General features: G+C 40.8%; 1 protein-coding gene across 1 annotated transcript; it reads left to right on the top strand.

Annotated features, from left to right (window-relative positions):
- The first annotated feature begins 294 nt into the window (after nucleotides 1-294).
- On the top strand, nucleotides 295-16,516 carry LOC128602467 (adhesion G protein-coupled receptor E5). The gene is made up of 18 exons (XM_053616289.1): nucleotides 295-765; nucleotides 6,346-6,420; nucleotides 7,177-7,317; nucleotides 7,553-7,690; nucleotides 8,618-8,749; nucleotides 10,401-10,532; nucleotides 10,647-10,684; nucleotides 10,790-10,891; nucleotides 11,697-11,850; nucleotides 12,020-12,136; nucleotides 12,229-12,425; nucleotides 12,550-12,726; nucleotides 12,832-13,026; nucleotides 13,119-13,336; nucleotides 13,545-13,703; nucleotides 13,829-14,000; nucleotides 14,636-14,731; nucleotides 14,909-16,516. The coding sequence occupies exons 1-18, from the start codon at nucleotides 735-737 to the stop codon at nucleotides 14,951-14,953; spliced, it is 2,319 nt and encodes a 772-aa protein (XP_053472264.1). The 5' UTR covers nucleotides 295-734; the 3' UTR covers nucleotides 14,954-16,516.
- The last annotated feature ends 116 nt before the right edge of the window (nucleotides 16,517-16,632 follow it).

Genomic DNA, 16,632 nt, shown 5'->3' with positions numbered 1-16,632 from the left:
GCACTCGTTCTTTTTTCTCTCAGTGCTTTTCAGAAATGTTTTCATCATGTGTCAAACTAATTTTCCAATCAGAAATGACAAAAGACATGAAAAGTGTGTGTGTGTGTGTGTGTGTGTGTGTGTGTGAGAGAGAGAGAGAGAGAGAGAGAGAGAGAGAGAATTAGTATTAGGATCAAAAGTAGTTGAGACAAATTTTCTCACTGGCTCAGAAGTGAAAACGGCAGCTGTTACCACCCTACCTTCTCCACCCCCACCTCCCTCCCTCTCTCTCTCTCTCTCTCTCTCTGTCTCTCCCCGTCCCTCCCTCTCTGAACTCAGACACGCAGACACATCTCACACACACACATGCCGTGGCTTGGAGGGAAAAACACAAGGGAATGACTGACAGAAAGAGACGAGTGGAAATTCTCACGGCTGGAAGATAAAGAGAAAACAAGGAGAACTTTTGTGGACAAAAACCAGAGAGACAATCTAAAAGAAATAGAAAAGAAGAGGGCTTTCTTAAAAGGGCAGCAGGAGGGAGGTACCGAGGAGCCCTGTGAAAAGACAAGCTAAAAAAAGAAAGAGAGAGAAAGAGAAGTGGGGGGAGAAAAGCAGATACATTGAAAGCACCAAAGGCTTTTGGACGTACTGAGACAGAAAGTGAGAAAAAGGGGGATTTTCACACTCTGCGTCCTGGAAAAAAGATCATCAGATAAACGAAAGGAGTGAAGGATCTTTTACACTCGTTTGATATGGAACTTGAACTTGCTTTCCTGCTTCTGGGTGAGTGAAAACACTCAAGTCCGAAATGAATTAAACATGTGTAAACAGAGACGAGGACTTAAACTACGCAAGGGACCCTTTGAAGAAAAACGGATAGGAGTTAATAGAGTAAAGTCATTAAATTTTATTGGATCTGATTAGTGAATTCATACAGTCTAATCGTGAGGACTAGCGAGGCTGCAGCTTTTACTTTTGGGGGCAGGATGTTTTCAAACCAAATTTTCAAACCATCATAATGACGATGCACGGTTATAACGTGATAAATCATGAAACAGACCTAATATAGCGAGACATGTTTATTAGTGGAGCTCCAACTCTAAGAGGAAAATAAGAACACATTTGCTCCCACATCGCTGTGCTTATGAGGACATTTAGGACTATGTCGCTGTGATAATGAAGACATTTAGGACTATGTCACTGTGATAATGAGGACATTTAGGATTATGTCGCTGTGATAATGAGGACATTTAGGACTATTTCACTGTAATAATGAGGACATTTGGTCTATGTTTCTGTGCTTATGAGGACATTTGGTCTTCATTGCTGTGCTTATGAGGACATTTGGTCCTCTGTAACTGTTCTTATGAGGACATTTAGGACTATGTCACTGTGTTTATGAGGACATTTAGGACTATGTCACTGTGTTTATGAGGACATTTAGGACTATGTCACTGTGCTTATGAAAACATTTGCTTTATGTAGCTGTGTTTATGATGACATTTGGTCCATGTTGCTGTGTTTATGAGGACATTTGGTCTGCATTTCTGTGTTTATGAGGACATCTGGTCTATGTAGCTGTGTTTATGAGGACATTTGGTCCATGTTGCTGTGTTTATGAGGACATTTGCTCTACATTTCTGTGTTTATGAAGACATTTGGTCTATGTAGCTGTGTTTATGAGGACATTTGGTGCGACATTGCTGTGCTTATGAGGACATTTGGTCTATGTTGCTGTGCATATGAGGACATTTGGTCTATGTTGCTGTGTTTATGAGGACATTTGTTCTACGTTGCTGTGTTTATAAGGACATTTGTTCTACATTGCAAGGTTTATGAGGAAACAAATAAAAAAAATAAATTACTCTGGCACTTACACCTCTACTCTACGCACTTTGCTTCTTCTGGAACTCAATTAAAAGATCTTGTATGGTAGCACTACTTGTATTGTTCACTGCTTGATATATCGCTTTGCTTGTACTCTCTCATTTCTAAGTCGCTTTGGATAAAAGCGTCTGCTAAATGAATAAATGTAAAATGTAAATGAGGACATTAGGTCTATGTTTCTGTGTTTATGAGGATTTTTAGTCCATGTTGCTGTGTTTATGAAGACATTTGGTCTACATTGCTATGCTTATGAGGACATTTGGTCTACGTTGCTGTGCTTATGAGGACATTTGGTCTATATTGCTGTGTTTATATGGACATTTGGTCTACATTTCTGTGTTTATGAGGACATTTGGTCCCATGTCACCAATGACAAGGACAGTTAGTCCTTGTTTCTGCTTTGACTGACCTACAATTACAGCACTTTAAGTGTGTCTGTATGTAACAAGGACTCCACTGTTCATTCTAACAAATACTGTCTAGGATTCCTCGGGGACATGTGTGTTTATAATCATCTCATTATGGGGACTGGTTTCTGTTCCAGCATCATGGGGAGTAAAGACTTTTTGGGGACAAAAATGAGAGGCACTAAAGTGTACAGGAAGATGGTAATTAGGCTCGTTACACACATGCACTTTAGCTTTGGTCTATGAATAAACGTCCTCAGGAGTCACTTTGTCATGAAACTGTGTTTACAAGGACACACAAGTGCTGCAGTACAAGTGTCTGTGTTGAGTCTGGGTTTTTTTTCTTCTTAACAATCAACTTAGACATATGGACTGTTCATGTCGTGAGTAGACAGTGAGACCTCTGTGTGTGTGTGTGTGTGTGTGTAAGTAAGTAATAAAGATTTCATTGGTGTTCATAGATTGCAAAAATTAGGGTGTTGGACATTATCCATATCCCACTCACATATTCACACACACACACACGCACACACACACCGCTTACTTCCTGTGAGCTGTTGCCTCCAATGAGTTGCCTGCATGCCGAGGCCTGAGAGATAAGCTTTATAAACAAAGGAACCATTTATTATTGAGGATAGCATGGATGAGTGTGTGTGTGTGTGTGTGTGTGTGTTTAAATTCGTTGAAACACTAAAAGAAAAGAAAGTTTTCCTCTCAGTTAGTGAGATTAAGCTAGTGTGTGTGTGTGTGTGTGTGTGTGTGTGTGTGTGTGTGCGCGTCTTCGTACAGTATGAATAAAGAGAGTTGGGGGGGGGGGGGTTGATTCCCACCTGCATGTCCAAAGACATGTTGTAGGCTGATTGGCATCTCTAAATTGTCCGTAGTGCGTAAATGGTGTGTGTGTGTGTGTGTGTGTGTGTGTCATCTGAGCAGTTGACCGGCTAGTGAAAGTGAAAAGTGGGGCTGAGGGAGATTAGTGTTGGGCTTCCTGTAGTTAAGCTTAGGGTTATGGTTAGGTGTTGAGTTAGAGTCACACCACATCACAAAGATATAATTACTTATCATTATTTATCTTCAGTCTTATTTCTGACGTACACAAGGCTAATGTTTGGTGTTTTAAAGGAACAGTACACTTGCTACAGAACTAAGATCAGGATCAGGATCTAGGGGATTATGTTAAACAGTCCTTACAGACGTCTAAATCCTGTAATGAATCAGCTCGAGACCACAGAGGCAGAAGTGTCCGCACTTTACCCCCGCTAATTGATGAACTGTTCTTCACATTAACGATGTTATGACGGCTGAGCGCGGTCCAGAAACACGCACGACGTCACTCGGATTCGCATCTGTCAGTTCTCACTGACGCGGTGCAACAAGCAACGTTTTTTCTTATTACTGTAAGTTGAAGAGAGAGGAATAAAGAGTGACTATGGAGGGGACGACTGTTTATAGCTGCGGTAACGTAAGTCAGGACAGTAACTAATGCGATTGAATGTAACTGTAAATGGATAAAAAGTATGACGGTGTTTGATAAATAAAAAGTTGTATTTGTTGGAAGGTTGTGTAAGTGTGCAGTAGAGAGATTATAAGCAGGAATCAGAGAAACTGATCAGACACACTCTCTAACACACACACACACACACACACACACACACACACATGCAATGCCCGTTCTCTAACATGCCCATTTTAAACCTAACCCTTTCATACAGTCATACGGGTGTGTGAGGGCTAGAGACGCAGTAATGTGGAGGCGTTTTGGGGAAAGTCACAGCGTTACAGAGCAGCAGACAGATTTGTTGCTAGATCGGTGCATTACACAACGCCATGGTAACTAACAGACAGAGTTTCTCAAGCTTAGGAAAGTGTCACACACACACACATACACAGCATCCCAGATTATTTCACACTTTTTTACTGTGTGTGTGTGTCATATTGTGTGTGTGTATGTGTGTGTGTGTGTGTGTGTTTCATGAGGTTTCACGAGTAGGTAAGTTCACTAAACTATACGTGGAATCAGAAAATTCACAGTGTTTGCTAAAAAAGTGTTATGACATCACATTTTCTCCTGTAAAGGTCACATGACCAGACACACACATACTCTTTTTTTCTTTTTTTTCTTTCTCCCTTCTGAATTTTATAATGGATTATGGTAAGGGTTTAAAGGTCAAAGGTCAATCCGGGGTTATGGTGCGATTAGGAATAATAACCTCGTCCCATAATCCATCATTCCGTTAATGAAGGAAATGCCTGGCAGGAGTTTGGCTCCGTTTCACCATTGTGTGTGTGTGTGTGTGTCTGTAAAAACAGCAGTCATGACCAGGTTAAAAATACACATGTGGGAAGACGTACAGCTACACCTGCAGAGGGAAATGAAAAGCATCGAACAGGAAGAGAGGAGACAGAGCTAGATCTTTCCACAGCAGGACGTTTAGAGACCAGGACTGAAATGAGGACGTGACTCAGCACAGTGGACACCAGATATGACTCAGAGTCTGTTTGAGGGTTTATAATAATAATAATAATAATAATAATAATAATAATAATAATAATAAAATACATCTTCTTTTTCTTCTTCTTCTTCTTATTGTCAATAAAACATTAAATACCACACTTATTTACTGATTATAGAAGGTTGTAAGTTTAATTCCCAGCTATATATGTATATATATATATATATATACATATATATATATATATATATATATATATATATATATATATATATATATATATATATATGTATATATATGGACAGATCCGGCTTCCTGTGACGTGATTGGCTAGTTTTTACACTCCTGTTTTTACACTCCTGCTTTTACACTGCTGTTACACTCCTAACACACATCACTGCTACTGTATGTGCACTTTGTATACGTCATGAAAACTAGCTGTTAGCATTCAGCTAATGTGTATCACACTGGCTACCATCTGAGAGATCAGCAACCCTGCTGTTGTGGGTTAGTCTTAGCTAAAGTTCACGCTTGTTCCTCAGTTCCTCAGTGAAAGAAGCACTCATTTATCATCAGGAACTAAACTCAGGGTGAGATTTGAAATGGATGCAGACATTGTTTTCTTTTGTGAAACTTTCCACTACGTATACTTTCATACTTCCGAGTACGTTGTTTGGGTATTTTAAACACCCTCACCAGTGACGTGCACCGAAACACTGTTTTCTGGAACATTCTGACAAGAGTGTGTAACCTGCTCTATGTGACATTTAGAGTAGGCCTTGTTTCGTCTCTGTGCTACTTTGTTGTGATGTGACACACAAGCGCACTGTTTGTGTGTGTGGCTAGGTGACAGTGTGTGTGGGTCGTAAGAGAGTCTACAGAACGCGTGTGAGTGCGAAATGAGAAGTGAGACGCGTGTGGAAAGTTCAGAAGAGAAGTGGTCTGTGGTTTCAGTCTGTTCTTAGAATTGCTGATGTCGTGTTAAGAACATTGTGTGCATGTGCGGGTCTCACCCTGATGCAAGGACCGAAAACACACAACAGACTGATCTGTCAAAACTGATCTTCTCTGACTCCTCAGAACAGTCCTGTGGTCCCTGTGGTCTGATGTTTCCTCATGTCCCCGCTCACAACTTGAGTTCCTACCTGCAGTTCGTTTACATCGACTGTTTGAAATGGAAGAATTGGAAGAAAAACGTATAACAGTGGTTTCATCTTCTCCTGTCGTATATAAGGCTTTACAAAGAAAAATAAAGCTTGGAAGGAAGTAGTGGAGATCGTGTACGTAACTAGCTAGTACTGTTAGCATGCTTTGCTAATCGAATCTGAGAATGCAGCTAGTACAAAAGCAGCTCTCATGAGGACCCATGATGAAGTGAGTGAGAGGCTAGCGTCTGTATGGTCTATTTATTGTTTGTTATGCACGGTCCTCATAATTGCCACATCTCATTTTACCATACCTTTTAACCAGCTATGACTGCACATTCGACAAAGAAGTCTTTAAATCTCGAGTCTTGAACCACAAGGTACAAACTACAAGAGACAAGAGACACTTGTCGTTCTCTAGCATTAACATAGGGTTAACAGTGTGTGATCATGTTGTTCTCTCATTTTCAGGCCTCCTGCTGGTGGTGTTTCCAGCTGAACCGTCATGTGATGTTGGCTATCAGGTGTTCCAGGGAACGTGTGTAGGTGAGACAGCTTAAATCAATGCTCTGATATGTAAACTACACACAAAAGTGGACACTAGAAAGCTGTGCATGGGACAGAGTTTTATTTTTTATTATTATTTTTGTTTGTACCTGCCCTCCAGCCATGTGGGAAGATGTTTAAATGTAAAACTGTAATGTAATTGTTTTTATTTTATAGCCTGTGCATACGTAACCCATCAGCCATACGGATAACCTTAATGTTAGCGTAATTGCATTTAGTTCTCGTAGAGATATCATTTCAAAAATGACATTTTCTGCAGGGTGTTTGCCGTATTGCCGTATTGTAGGCTGAGTGCCATCTCTAAATTGTCCGTAGTGTATGAATGTGTGTGATTGTGCCCTGCGATGGTCTGTGATACGCCTCGTGCCCCGAGTCCCCTGGGATAGGTTCCAGGCTCCCCACAACCCTGTGTAGGTGTAAGTGGTACAGAAAATGGATAGATGGATGGATGGAAGTTTAAACCACAACAACTCTAAAAATTTTCATGTACATAACACATTTCTTTGTCCCACAAGCTTCATATTTGACCACGTGCTTCCACAACTTTTTTGCTCAGTCCTGTGAAATTCGCAGCTCTAGTTTATCCTTCATACCTCACCTCATTATCATAATAGGCTCCACCTTTCTAATGTCCACAAAGAAACAAAAAACATCTGTTCTCATCTTTCCGTTCATCTGACTGTCTCAGTGTTCCTGCTGGTTATCTTCTTCATCTTCTTTCTTTCTATCTCACAGATGAGAACGAGTGTGAATATGAGAACACATGTGGTGAGAACTCGGTCTGTTTTAACACAAACGGGAGTTATTACTGCCAGTGTATGAAGGGCTTCACCTCCGGAACCACAAACTTCACCGCCACCACAGGACAATGTCGAGGTGAGACATTTCCCCATCCCTCTTATGCCGATTTTTCATATTGGAAAACCTTATTGGAAAACCTCACTTTAGTTACTGATTAATCTCATTTAGAAATCTGGAAATTATTATGTATTATTTATTGTTATTAGTAGTAATTATTGAATTATTAATAATGAATAATAAATGAATAAGACATGATTGTGATGAGTTAGATGATTTAGTTAGTTTTTCTCTCTCTTCTTTTATTCCTCAGACATAAATGAGTGCACAGAGAGCAGAACGAGCCCTTGTCCTGAAAATACAGTGTGTGTAAACACAATCGGTTCTTACCAGTGTACGTGTTTATCTGGGTTTCAAGATAAAAAAGTAGGATCTACGTACACCTGTGCAGGTGAGAAGCTGGTTTTTAAAACTTTCCTGACTTTTAATAGCATGTTGGACTTCAAGCGAGTGAATATTGAAATAAAACCAAAGATTGTTTAGAATTTGTTGGAATTGACTTTACATGCTCATCGTCTCAGTAACACACCACAGGTACTTTTTTTGGGATGATGGATGTAAAAAAAGACCATAAAAGCAAATACTACAGTAAATAATTAAATATGTCAGCGATGTGTATTTTATGTAGGAATGAATGAATGTACTAATATCCACTCCAAACAGAATGTCTGTGCCATTTTCATTATAGTCGCAGTCATGTTTATGTATAAACACTTTCAAAGATTCTCAAGTACCATTTATTTATTTATTCATAATTATTGTATAATTTATTCAAATATTTTATTTTACAATCTTTTATAACGCCAAACAATAATACAAGAAATGTTCCTATTTCTCTTTATTAATGTTTCCTGAAATGAATGAATATTAGCAAATTAAAGTTCAGTTTATTTTGTAGTTTGTGTCTTCGAATGTAAATCCTTCTCTAAAATGCATTAACTTTAATTCCTGCTTAAAGAATAATAATGACCTGTTCACTCACAACAGCTTTCTGCTTCAGCTGTAATATACATACAACTCTAACACAACAACCCAATAATCAACTACTAAACACCTACACTGTGTGTGTGTGTGTGTGTGTGTGTGCTTGCTTTGTGTGCTTGCTTTGCGTGTGCATTTTTACGCATGTGTTTGAGAGTTTACAAGTGTGTGCAGAGTGTCCATGTCTGTGTCTGCTGTTGTTGTTGGTATGTGTGTGTGTGTGTGTGTGTAAATACATGTAAATGTATGTTTCTGTGTGTGAGATTATGTGTATGTGCTTATGTGTTGTGTGTACATGCTCATGCTTTGTGTGTGTGTGTGTATGTCTCCACTGCAGACATTGATGAGTGTGTGTTAATGCCCACTGTGTGTGAACCACACGGTGTGTGCGAAAACACACTCGGCACATTCACCTGCTCGTGTCCCACCGGGTTCCGTAACCAAGGCGACAGCCACACCCCTTGTAAAGGTGAGGCCACTAGGATCACTCACTGTCAGATGGCGCTAAATTTGCTTTCATGCTTAGCCATGCTAACCACTGCACACTAACTGACACACACATCAGAGTCATGGCCAGACTGCTTAAAACCCTAGGTCAAGACTATGATCACTGTGATCCAGACTAAGATGCAGACAAAGACTCTGAATCTTGTGACCCAGGCCTCAGAACCAGTAGAACTCCGAACCAGATGAAGGCTCTGAGCATCTGAAGATCCAGACCCAGAACAAGATCCCGAGTACCGAGTCCACAAAAAAGTTCTAAGCACCAAGCCCCACAGTCATATGAGGACACTTGGCAATTGAAACACCATCCCAGATCATACTCTGAACACTGAGACCCATACCAAATCTCTGAGCACCAAAACCAAGAACCAGACAAAAACTGTGAAATTAAAACCTAGATCAAGACCAAGACTTTGAGTACTGAGACCTAGACCAAGGCTCTAAGGGCTGAGATCCTGCAAGACCCACTCTCATACCAGGATTATAGTGACCCAGTCCCAGACCAGACTCTGAGCCCCCAAAATCCAGAACAAGACTGTGAACATGGTGACCTAGACTAAGACCAAGTCATAGAGTACTGAAACCTGGACCAAAACTCTATAAAACCAGAAAACGAACAAGACCCTAAACATGACAGCCCTGGACCAAGACCAGGAAACTGAGCACTATGTCACAGATAATGAGTTTTAGCACTGAAACCCAGACCAAGATCGAGGGTCTGAGCAATGAGTCCATTTCCCGACTGAAACTCTGAGCACTGACACCCAGAGTCAAACTGAGAACACTGAGATCCTTTCCTGAACCAAGGCTCTGAGTAGACCAAGACCCAGACCAAAAGGTTAAGCACTAATATCTAAACCCAGATCAAGATATACTTTGAGTCCTGAGATCCAGAACAAGACACAAACATTAAGCAACACATTTTAAAAGACTCTAAGAAATTCAGACCCAGATCGAGACCCAGATGTAAGTACTGAGATGAAGACCCTGAGCTCTGAAACTAATAAATGCAGACAAAGACTCTAAGCAATCACATCCAGACACCATCCCAGACAGATTTGAGCTTGAGCACTGAGATCTAGAATGATTATCTGAGTATCTCAGATGCAGAAATAATAATTGCAACATAGACCACGACTCACACTCATACCATTACCCTTACAAACAGGACCCAGGCTGTGAATGCTGAGACCAAGACCAAGATGAAGACACTAAATAATGAGCACCAGGCAAAGACTTTGACCACTAAGACCAAGATCAAGAGCCACTATGAGAATGAAACCCAGTCCTAGACCAAGATACTTAGCAATCTGCAACAAGACCAAGCCCAAGCCACTGAGAACTGCCCCCAGAACAACAGTCTGACCACTGAGATCTATAGAGTCACAAAGAGCCACACTCTGAACACTAAACCTGGTCCAAGAACAAGACTCTAAGCCCCAAGACCTAGAGCAAGACTCGACAAACTGAGAGTTTTTGGTGTCTCCAAATGTCAAGACGCCAAGACCACTTCCATAAAAATGCAACACACACCAACTTTGGGCTCTTTTCATTGCACACTTTCACTGTGCAGACATGCAGCAGCATGATCTCACTTAGATTGCTTTTTGTCTTAGATGTTGATGAATGCGATGGCAAGGAACATGTGTGTGGTCAAGATGGCACTTGTTCCAACACTGAAGGGAGTTACTCTTGCCGGTGTAAATCTGGTTACAGTAACTACGGCAACAACCGGACTAAATGCACAGGTGAGAAAGTGTGTAGCTCATGAAGAAACATTCAAAGCTCTAACTCATTCTTACCTCATGTAGCAAAATAATCATATAATGTGTATGTGTGTGTGTGTGTGTGTGTGTGTGTAGAGTTGAAATGTAACAGGCTCAACGCCACATCTGAAAAGGTAAACATATAAACCTGTCTACTAAGTTCACATTAAACAATAAACTAAGAAAACAAGAAAAATGTAAAGATTTATTGTAATCGGTCGTCTGTTTTCCGTCTGCAGGATGTAGCGGCGATGGGCGGGTTGATGGATCTGTTCATGACTAGTTGTGAGTCATTAAGTGGTTCATCGAGGGAACGGCGTACAGGAGAAACATTACTGGAGGTGCACACACACACACACACACACACACACACACATGTACAAACACCAGTAATGTTTATTTGAATCCACTATTTAATGTATTACAGTTCAAACATTAGAAGTATATATGATTTCAGTAGAGAACCCATCCTTAGTGTGACATTTCAGAAGGTCATAATCACATGATATCCAATGACAGTCACATGACAGTCACATGAGTGTATTACAGGGTCCAATCCTGTCTGTATACAAGTTATCTGCCAATAGAGAGTTCACTCTATGTGTGACATCACATTTTTAGTGATCTAAACCCATGTGTGACATCATTAGATGGTCCAAAACTCTTGCACACCATTATTAGAAAGCCCAAACCCAGCTGTGGTGTCACTAGAGGTTCTAAACTCACCTCACATTGTCTCGTGGCCCAACCACACACACATCATGTGCGGCATCATTAGAAGGTTCAAACCTCTCCACTGTGTTACCCAGCTGTGATATCAACCAAAGGGTTCACCCTCTTATTGAGAACATCAGTAGAGGTGCTTCAACCTCATTTGCAAAATCATTAGACGGTCCAATCCCGCCCATAATATGGCATCATCAGAGGGTCCAAACCTGGATATGATGTCATTAGATGCCATTCTAAACCCATGTGTGATGTCATCAGAAACCCAAAAACTCATGTGACATTAATATAAAATGTACAAACTAACAAGCTTGATTTTTATTTGATTTACTGTAGATTACATTCCCATCAGGTATACACACACACACACACACACACACACACACACCTAGTAAACCTAATCCATGTGTGTTTCCTCAGAACCTGCTGAATGTCACAGGTGGTGTGTTATCAGGTGGGAACCTGAACTCCAGCTCCACTTTGAGTGTGTTTTTTGGAGCAGTGGAAAACATGATGAGGCTCATCGCACCTCAGCTCAACAAACCCACAACCAGGATGGACAATGAGGACACTGGTATACACACACACACACACACACACACACACACACACACACACACACCCAACAATATAAATATGATGTTCTCAGACTCCGGCTTCTACTGTGAACTCACTGACCTCTCTAGGCAGAAATGCTAAACACATCATAGAAGTGTAAAACATATGTTGATGATGATTTCCAGAGGCGTGGCTTACAGTCAAGAAGGATCTGACTCCACCCACTGGACCTGTCACACTGGACACAGACAAGGTGCGGCTTAACATGAGATGGGAAACAGTAGTGGGAGCTAATTACCCAGGTACACACACACACAAACACACACACACACACACACACACACACACCATAAGCAGCTTCTTTGTAATAATTACCTGTCATTGTGTTATTCAGGTTTTGCATTTGTGGCGTTGGTCAGTTATAAAACTCTCAACTCCACCAACGTGTCACATCCAGTGAAGATAGACACAGAAACGTCACGCAGGAACACCACCTACCTACTCAACTCTCAAGTGGTGACGGCTCTCGTCAGCAACACGGACACACATTCTCTACCTGAGCCCGTCACGCTCACCTTCAGACACAAGAAGGTAAAGGAAAACACACCGTTGCACAATACACGCCTTCGAAGGAATGATTTGTGAGACGTTAATTACTTTCCTAAACAAAAGTAACACATTTTCTCCATGTATATATTTCTTCTCTTTACTTTAGGAGAGAGAAGTGTCCAAGGGTCTGAATTACAGCTGTGTGTATTGGGATGAGGCCCAGGGTGGAGGGCTGTGGTCAGGGCAGGGATGTGTGAAGGCCGTGTTTAATTCCACCCACACCGTGTGCACCTGGAGTCACCTGAGCAGCTTCGCTGTTTTAATGGCCCTCTATCCCATCGAGGTAGGGACAGCTTTAACTGGATTGGGATCGAGTGGAAATGATGATTTTGTGTTAATGACACTAATCTCGCTCTCTCTCTCTCTCTCTGTCTCTCTCTCTCTCTAGGACACATTTGAGTTGGTGTGGCTCACGCGGGTCGGTCTCACCATATCCATCATCTGTTTATTCATTTGTATCCTGACGTTCTGGTTCTGTCGCTCCATCCAGGGAACCCGCACAACAATACACCTCCACCTGTGTGTCTGCCTCTTCATTGCCAACATCATCTTTCTCTTCTTCATATCCAGCACACAGAACAAGGTTTGTGTATGTACAGTATGTGAGGAAAGTAGCGTATAGATAAACCTTCCAAGAAGATCTGAAAGGTTTCTGTTTCTCTTTCTCTCGTGAAGGCTGGTTGTGCTTCGGTTGCAGCGCTCCTCCATTTCTTCTACCTCGGTGCGTTCTCCTTCATGCTGCTGGAAGGAGTGCAGCTCTACCGTATGGTGGTTCGGGTTTTCCACACCACGCTCCACCAACTCTACCTGTACGCTGTGGGATATGGCGTTCCCCTCACCATTGTCATCATCTCTGCCATCGCCTTCCCATCTGGCTATGGCACTGAGCGCCAGTGAGTGTGTGTGTGTGTGTGTGTGTATGTGTGTGTGTGTGTGTGTGAGATACAAAGCAAGAGCATTTATGCCAGTGACTGGTGTGTTTATGAGAGCCACAATCAGATTGATATAAATGTGAAGATTACAATATTAGAAGGAAGACAAACAAAAAAGATTGTTTTGATCTCTTTAATTGTGTGTGTGTGTGTGTGTGTGTGTGTGCAGCTGCTGGCTCTCTCTCGACCAAGACTTCATCTGGAGTTTCTTTGCACCAGTCTGCATCATCATCTTCCTCAACAGTTTCTTCTTCATCATAACCGTCTGGAAACTGGTGGAAAAATTCTCCAGCCTCAACCCAGACCTCTCCAAACTAAAAAGACTCAGGTGTGTGTGTGTGTGTGTGTGTGTGTGTGTGTGTGTGTGTTTGTGAATCCAAAGTGGTAATATAGTAAATGTATATAATAGTTATGAATCTTTCTCTCACTCATCTTTTTTTTTCTTCTTCACAGGTTGTTCCTCCTGACGGCTGTAGCTCAGCTGTGTGTGTTGGGTGGGATGTGGGTTTTTGGCTGTTTCCTCTTTCAGGAGGAGGGGACGCTGGTGATGGCGTACCTCTTCACTCTGTTTAACAGCCTGCAGGGGGCGCTCATCTTCATCATGCACTGCCTCATGAGCAAACCGGTGAGGCACAATATTTACAGTCACTTGTGTATTACTGTTTTACTGTTTCAGCCCAGTAACTCTAACCTCAACCTCAGAAACCTCAACCTCAGTAACTCTAACCTCAACCTCAGTAACTCTAACCTCAACCTCAGAAACCTCAACCTCAGTAACTCTAACCTCAACCTCAGTAACTCTAACCTCAACCTCAGAAACCTCAACCTCAGTAACTCTAACCTCAACCTCAGTAACTCTAACCTCAACCTCAGAAACCTCAACCTCAGTAACTCTAACCTCAACCTCAGTAACTCTAACCTCAACCTCAGTAACCTCAACCTCAGTAACCTCAACCTCAGTAACCTCAACCTCAGTAACTCTAACCTCAGTAACTCTAACCTCAACCTCAATAACCTCAACCTCAATAACCTCAACCTCAGTAACCTCAACCTCAGTAACTCTAACCTTAACCGCAGAAACCTCAACCTCAGTAACTCTAACCTCAGTAACGCTAACCTCAACCTCGATAACCTCAACCTCAGTAACTCTAACCTCAACCTCAGTAACCTCGACATCAGTAACTCTAACCTCAACCTCAGTAACCTCAACCTCGACCTCAGTACCTCAAACTTTAACCAGTTTTCTGTTATTCCTGTCAGGTGAGAGAAGAATATAAGAAACTTTTTGGCAGAGTTTGCACATCAGAGAAGAAGAGATATTCTGAATTCAGCACCAATCAGTCCAGCAACAGTCAGGTATGCCCTGTTGTGTGTGTGTGTGTGTGTGTGTGTGTGTGTGTGTGTGTGATATTTTGTGGTCTTTTCAGTCTCAGTAATAATGGTCTTATCCAAACAACTTTGCAATATACTCCATAATGCAGCAATTTTCTACATGGCCACATTAATGACATTTGAACGTTTGACCTTTTTCAGCGGCCTCTCCGGAGTGCTCCGAGCACAGGAGAATCCCAGATATGAAGCCAGAAACCTTTTCAAGTTGCATTGAACTTTTCTACAGCAGGAAGACTTACAGTAGACAGTAGAAAGCTTCATAAAAGCGATGCACCTTTTCAGTCAGGCTAATGGGCACAGACACGGGACAACCCTCCTTGTCTATTCAGCCAATGGGAACTGATCTACAAATGCATATTTCTTCCATCTAGCCAATAGGAATTGCCTGCAGAAATACTCAAATCTTCTATCCAGCTAATTGGAATAAAGCCAGAAGTGGTTACACTAATTCTTCCATTCAGTGAATTGCAGTGGCCACTAGCTTTGCATGCAAGCAATGAAAAGAGAGACTCTTTAGGTTTCTACTTTGGCCAATTGAGGGGAATAAAAGAAACAAAAACCATGCTCATCATGTCCATAGCTAATAAGACAGACTTAAGCTGTCTAAGGATGTCCACTTCTGAGCCATTCAAGATGGAGGGAATGAACTATTTATATAATATAATATAATATAATATAATATAATATAATATAATATAATATCTAACAAGTCTGCCATATGATGATGCATTCCTACCTATCACTTTATGCTTATCTGTGGTTAAAAAAACAAAGGGTACTTTAGACAGACAAACAAATATCCAACAGAGTCAAGCGTTTAAATGCTTCAATACATGTATTTATTTATTTTTTAAAAATCAAAAAGAAGATATTCCAAAATTGACCAAGTTTTCACACGTTGAAACCTTATTTTGCTAGCTAGCTACAATCCAAAAGCACAAACTCGAGCCTGTGCTTTTCTACTCCATACACTGTTGGTACCATTTCAATGTAACGTTAATATAAAACCTGCATCTTCCAACTTTTACGATTGTTTCACTTACAAATTTTTAACGTAAGACCGTTCCTTGTTAGCAGAACCCAGTTAAGATCTTCCTAAACGGTTCGTTTTTCATAAGTAGTATCTTTAACTAGTATCAGACGTGCAGTAGGGTCCACCTGGAGTCAGCGTCATGGGTTAGTTCTTGAGACGGCAACAAAAAACCAACTGTGCGTTAGTGTCATGTCATATGTTGGAATCGAATATGGTGTCGAAACTATTTGAATAAAGGAACCAAATACCATGTGGGCAGGATATTTATGTTTTTTTTTTTGTTCTCTGTGAGGATTTTGCTCTTAAAATATTAAGCTAAATCAAATGTATTTACTTTTTGATAATGATTCAGATAAAAATGGTTCTTGATGGTGGACTTGGATGTTTGGACCCTGCTGTATGCACACAGACACTGATTTTTATCAGAGAGCACTTTTATTCTTATGTCTGGAGCTTTGTTTATATTTTCCCATCTTATGAATGTGTAATTTACTTTATACTTGCATTTTTTTATTTTATTTTAAAAAACTTTTGTATCTTTTGAAGGGATTTTTTTTTAAAAAATATTATTGTGAAATGTTCAGGTATGTGTGTACTTTTTTGTTAAAAATCAATCTTTTGAGGTCGTAGTGTTACGTAAATAAGCTCAGGGTGAGACAAGCCCCTGATTTGGTACTGATGACTTCTCCAGACTTAATAAAACACATTTTAATGCACTTTGCATTGTTTCATTTTTGTTTTTCTCATTAGGGTTGACGCTTTGTTGGTTAAAGTCATAACACTTGTGAAAATGAAATGGTTGTGTTTGTGTGTTTCAACCGCTTGAAGAGGC

Source organism: Ictalurus furcatus, chromosome 26 (assembly GCF_023375685.1).
Source record: "Ictalurus furcatus strain D&B chromosome 26, Billie_1.0, whole genome shotgun sequence".
Taxonomy (NCBI): Eukaryota; Metazoa; Chordata; class Actinopteri; order Siluriformes; family Ictaluridae; genus Ictalurus; species Ictalurus furcatus.
Note: the sequence above shows the minus strand (reverse complement) of the source record. Positions and strands in the feature narration are given on the sequence as shown.

Excerpts from the sequence above, each read along its gene's own strand:
- LOC128602467 (XM_053616289.1), top strand. The coding sequence starts at position 735 with ATGGAACTTGAACTTGCTTTCCTGCTTCTGG. Across the intron at positions 7,318-7,552 it reads CACCACAGGACAATGTCGAG|ACATAAATGAGTGCACAGAG; the intron begins GTGAGACATTTC and ends TTTATTCCTCAG. Across the intron at positions 7,691-8,617 it reads ATCTACGTACACCTGTGCAG|ACATTGATGAGTGTGTGTTA; the intron begins GTGAGAAGCTGG and ends TCTCCACTGCAG.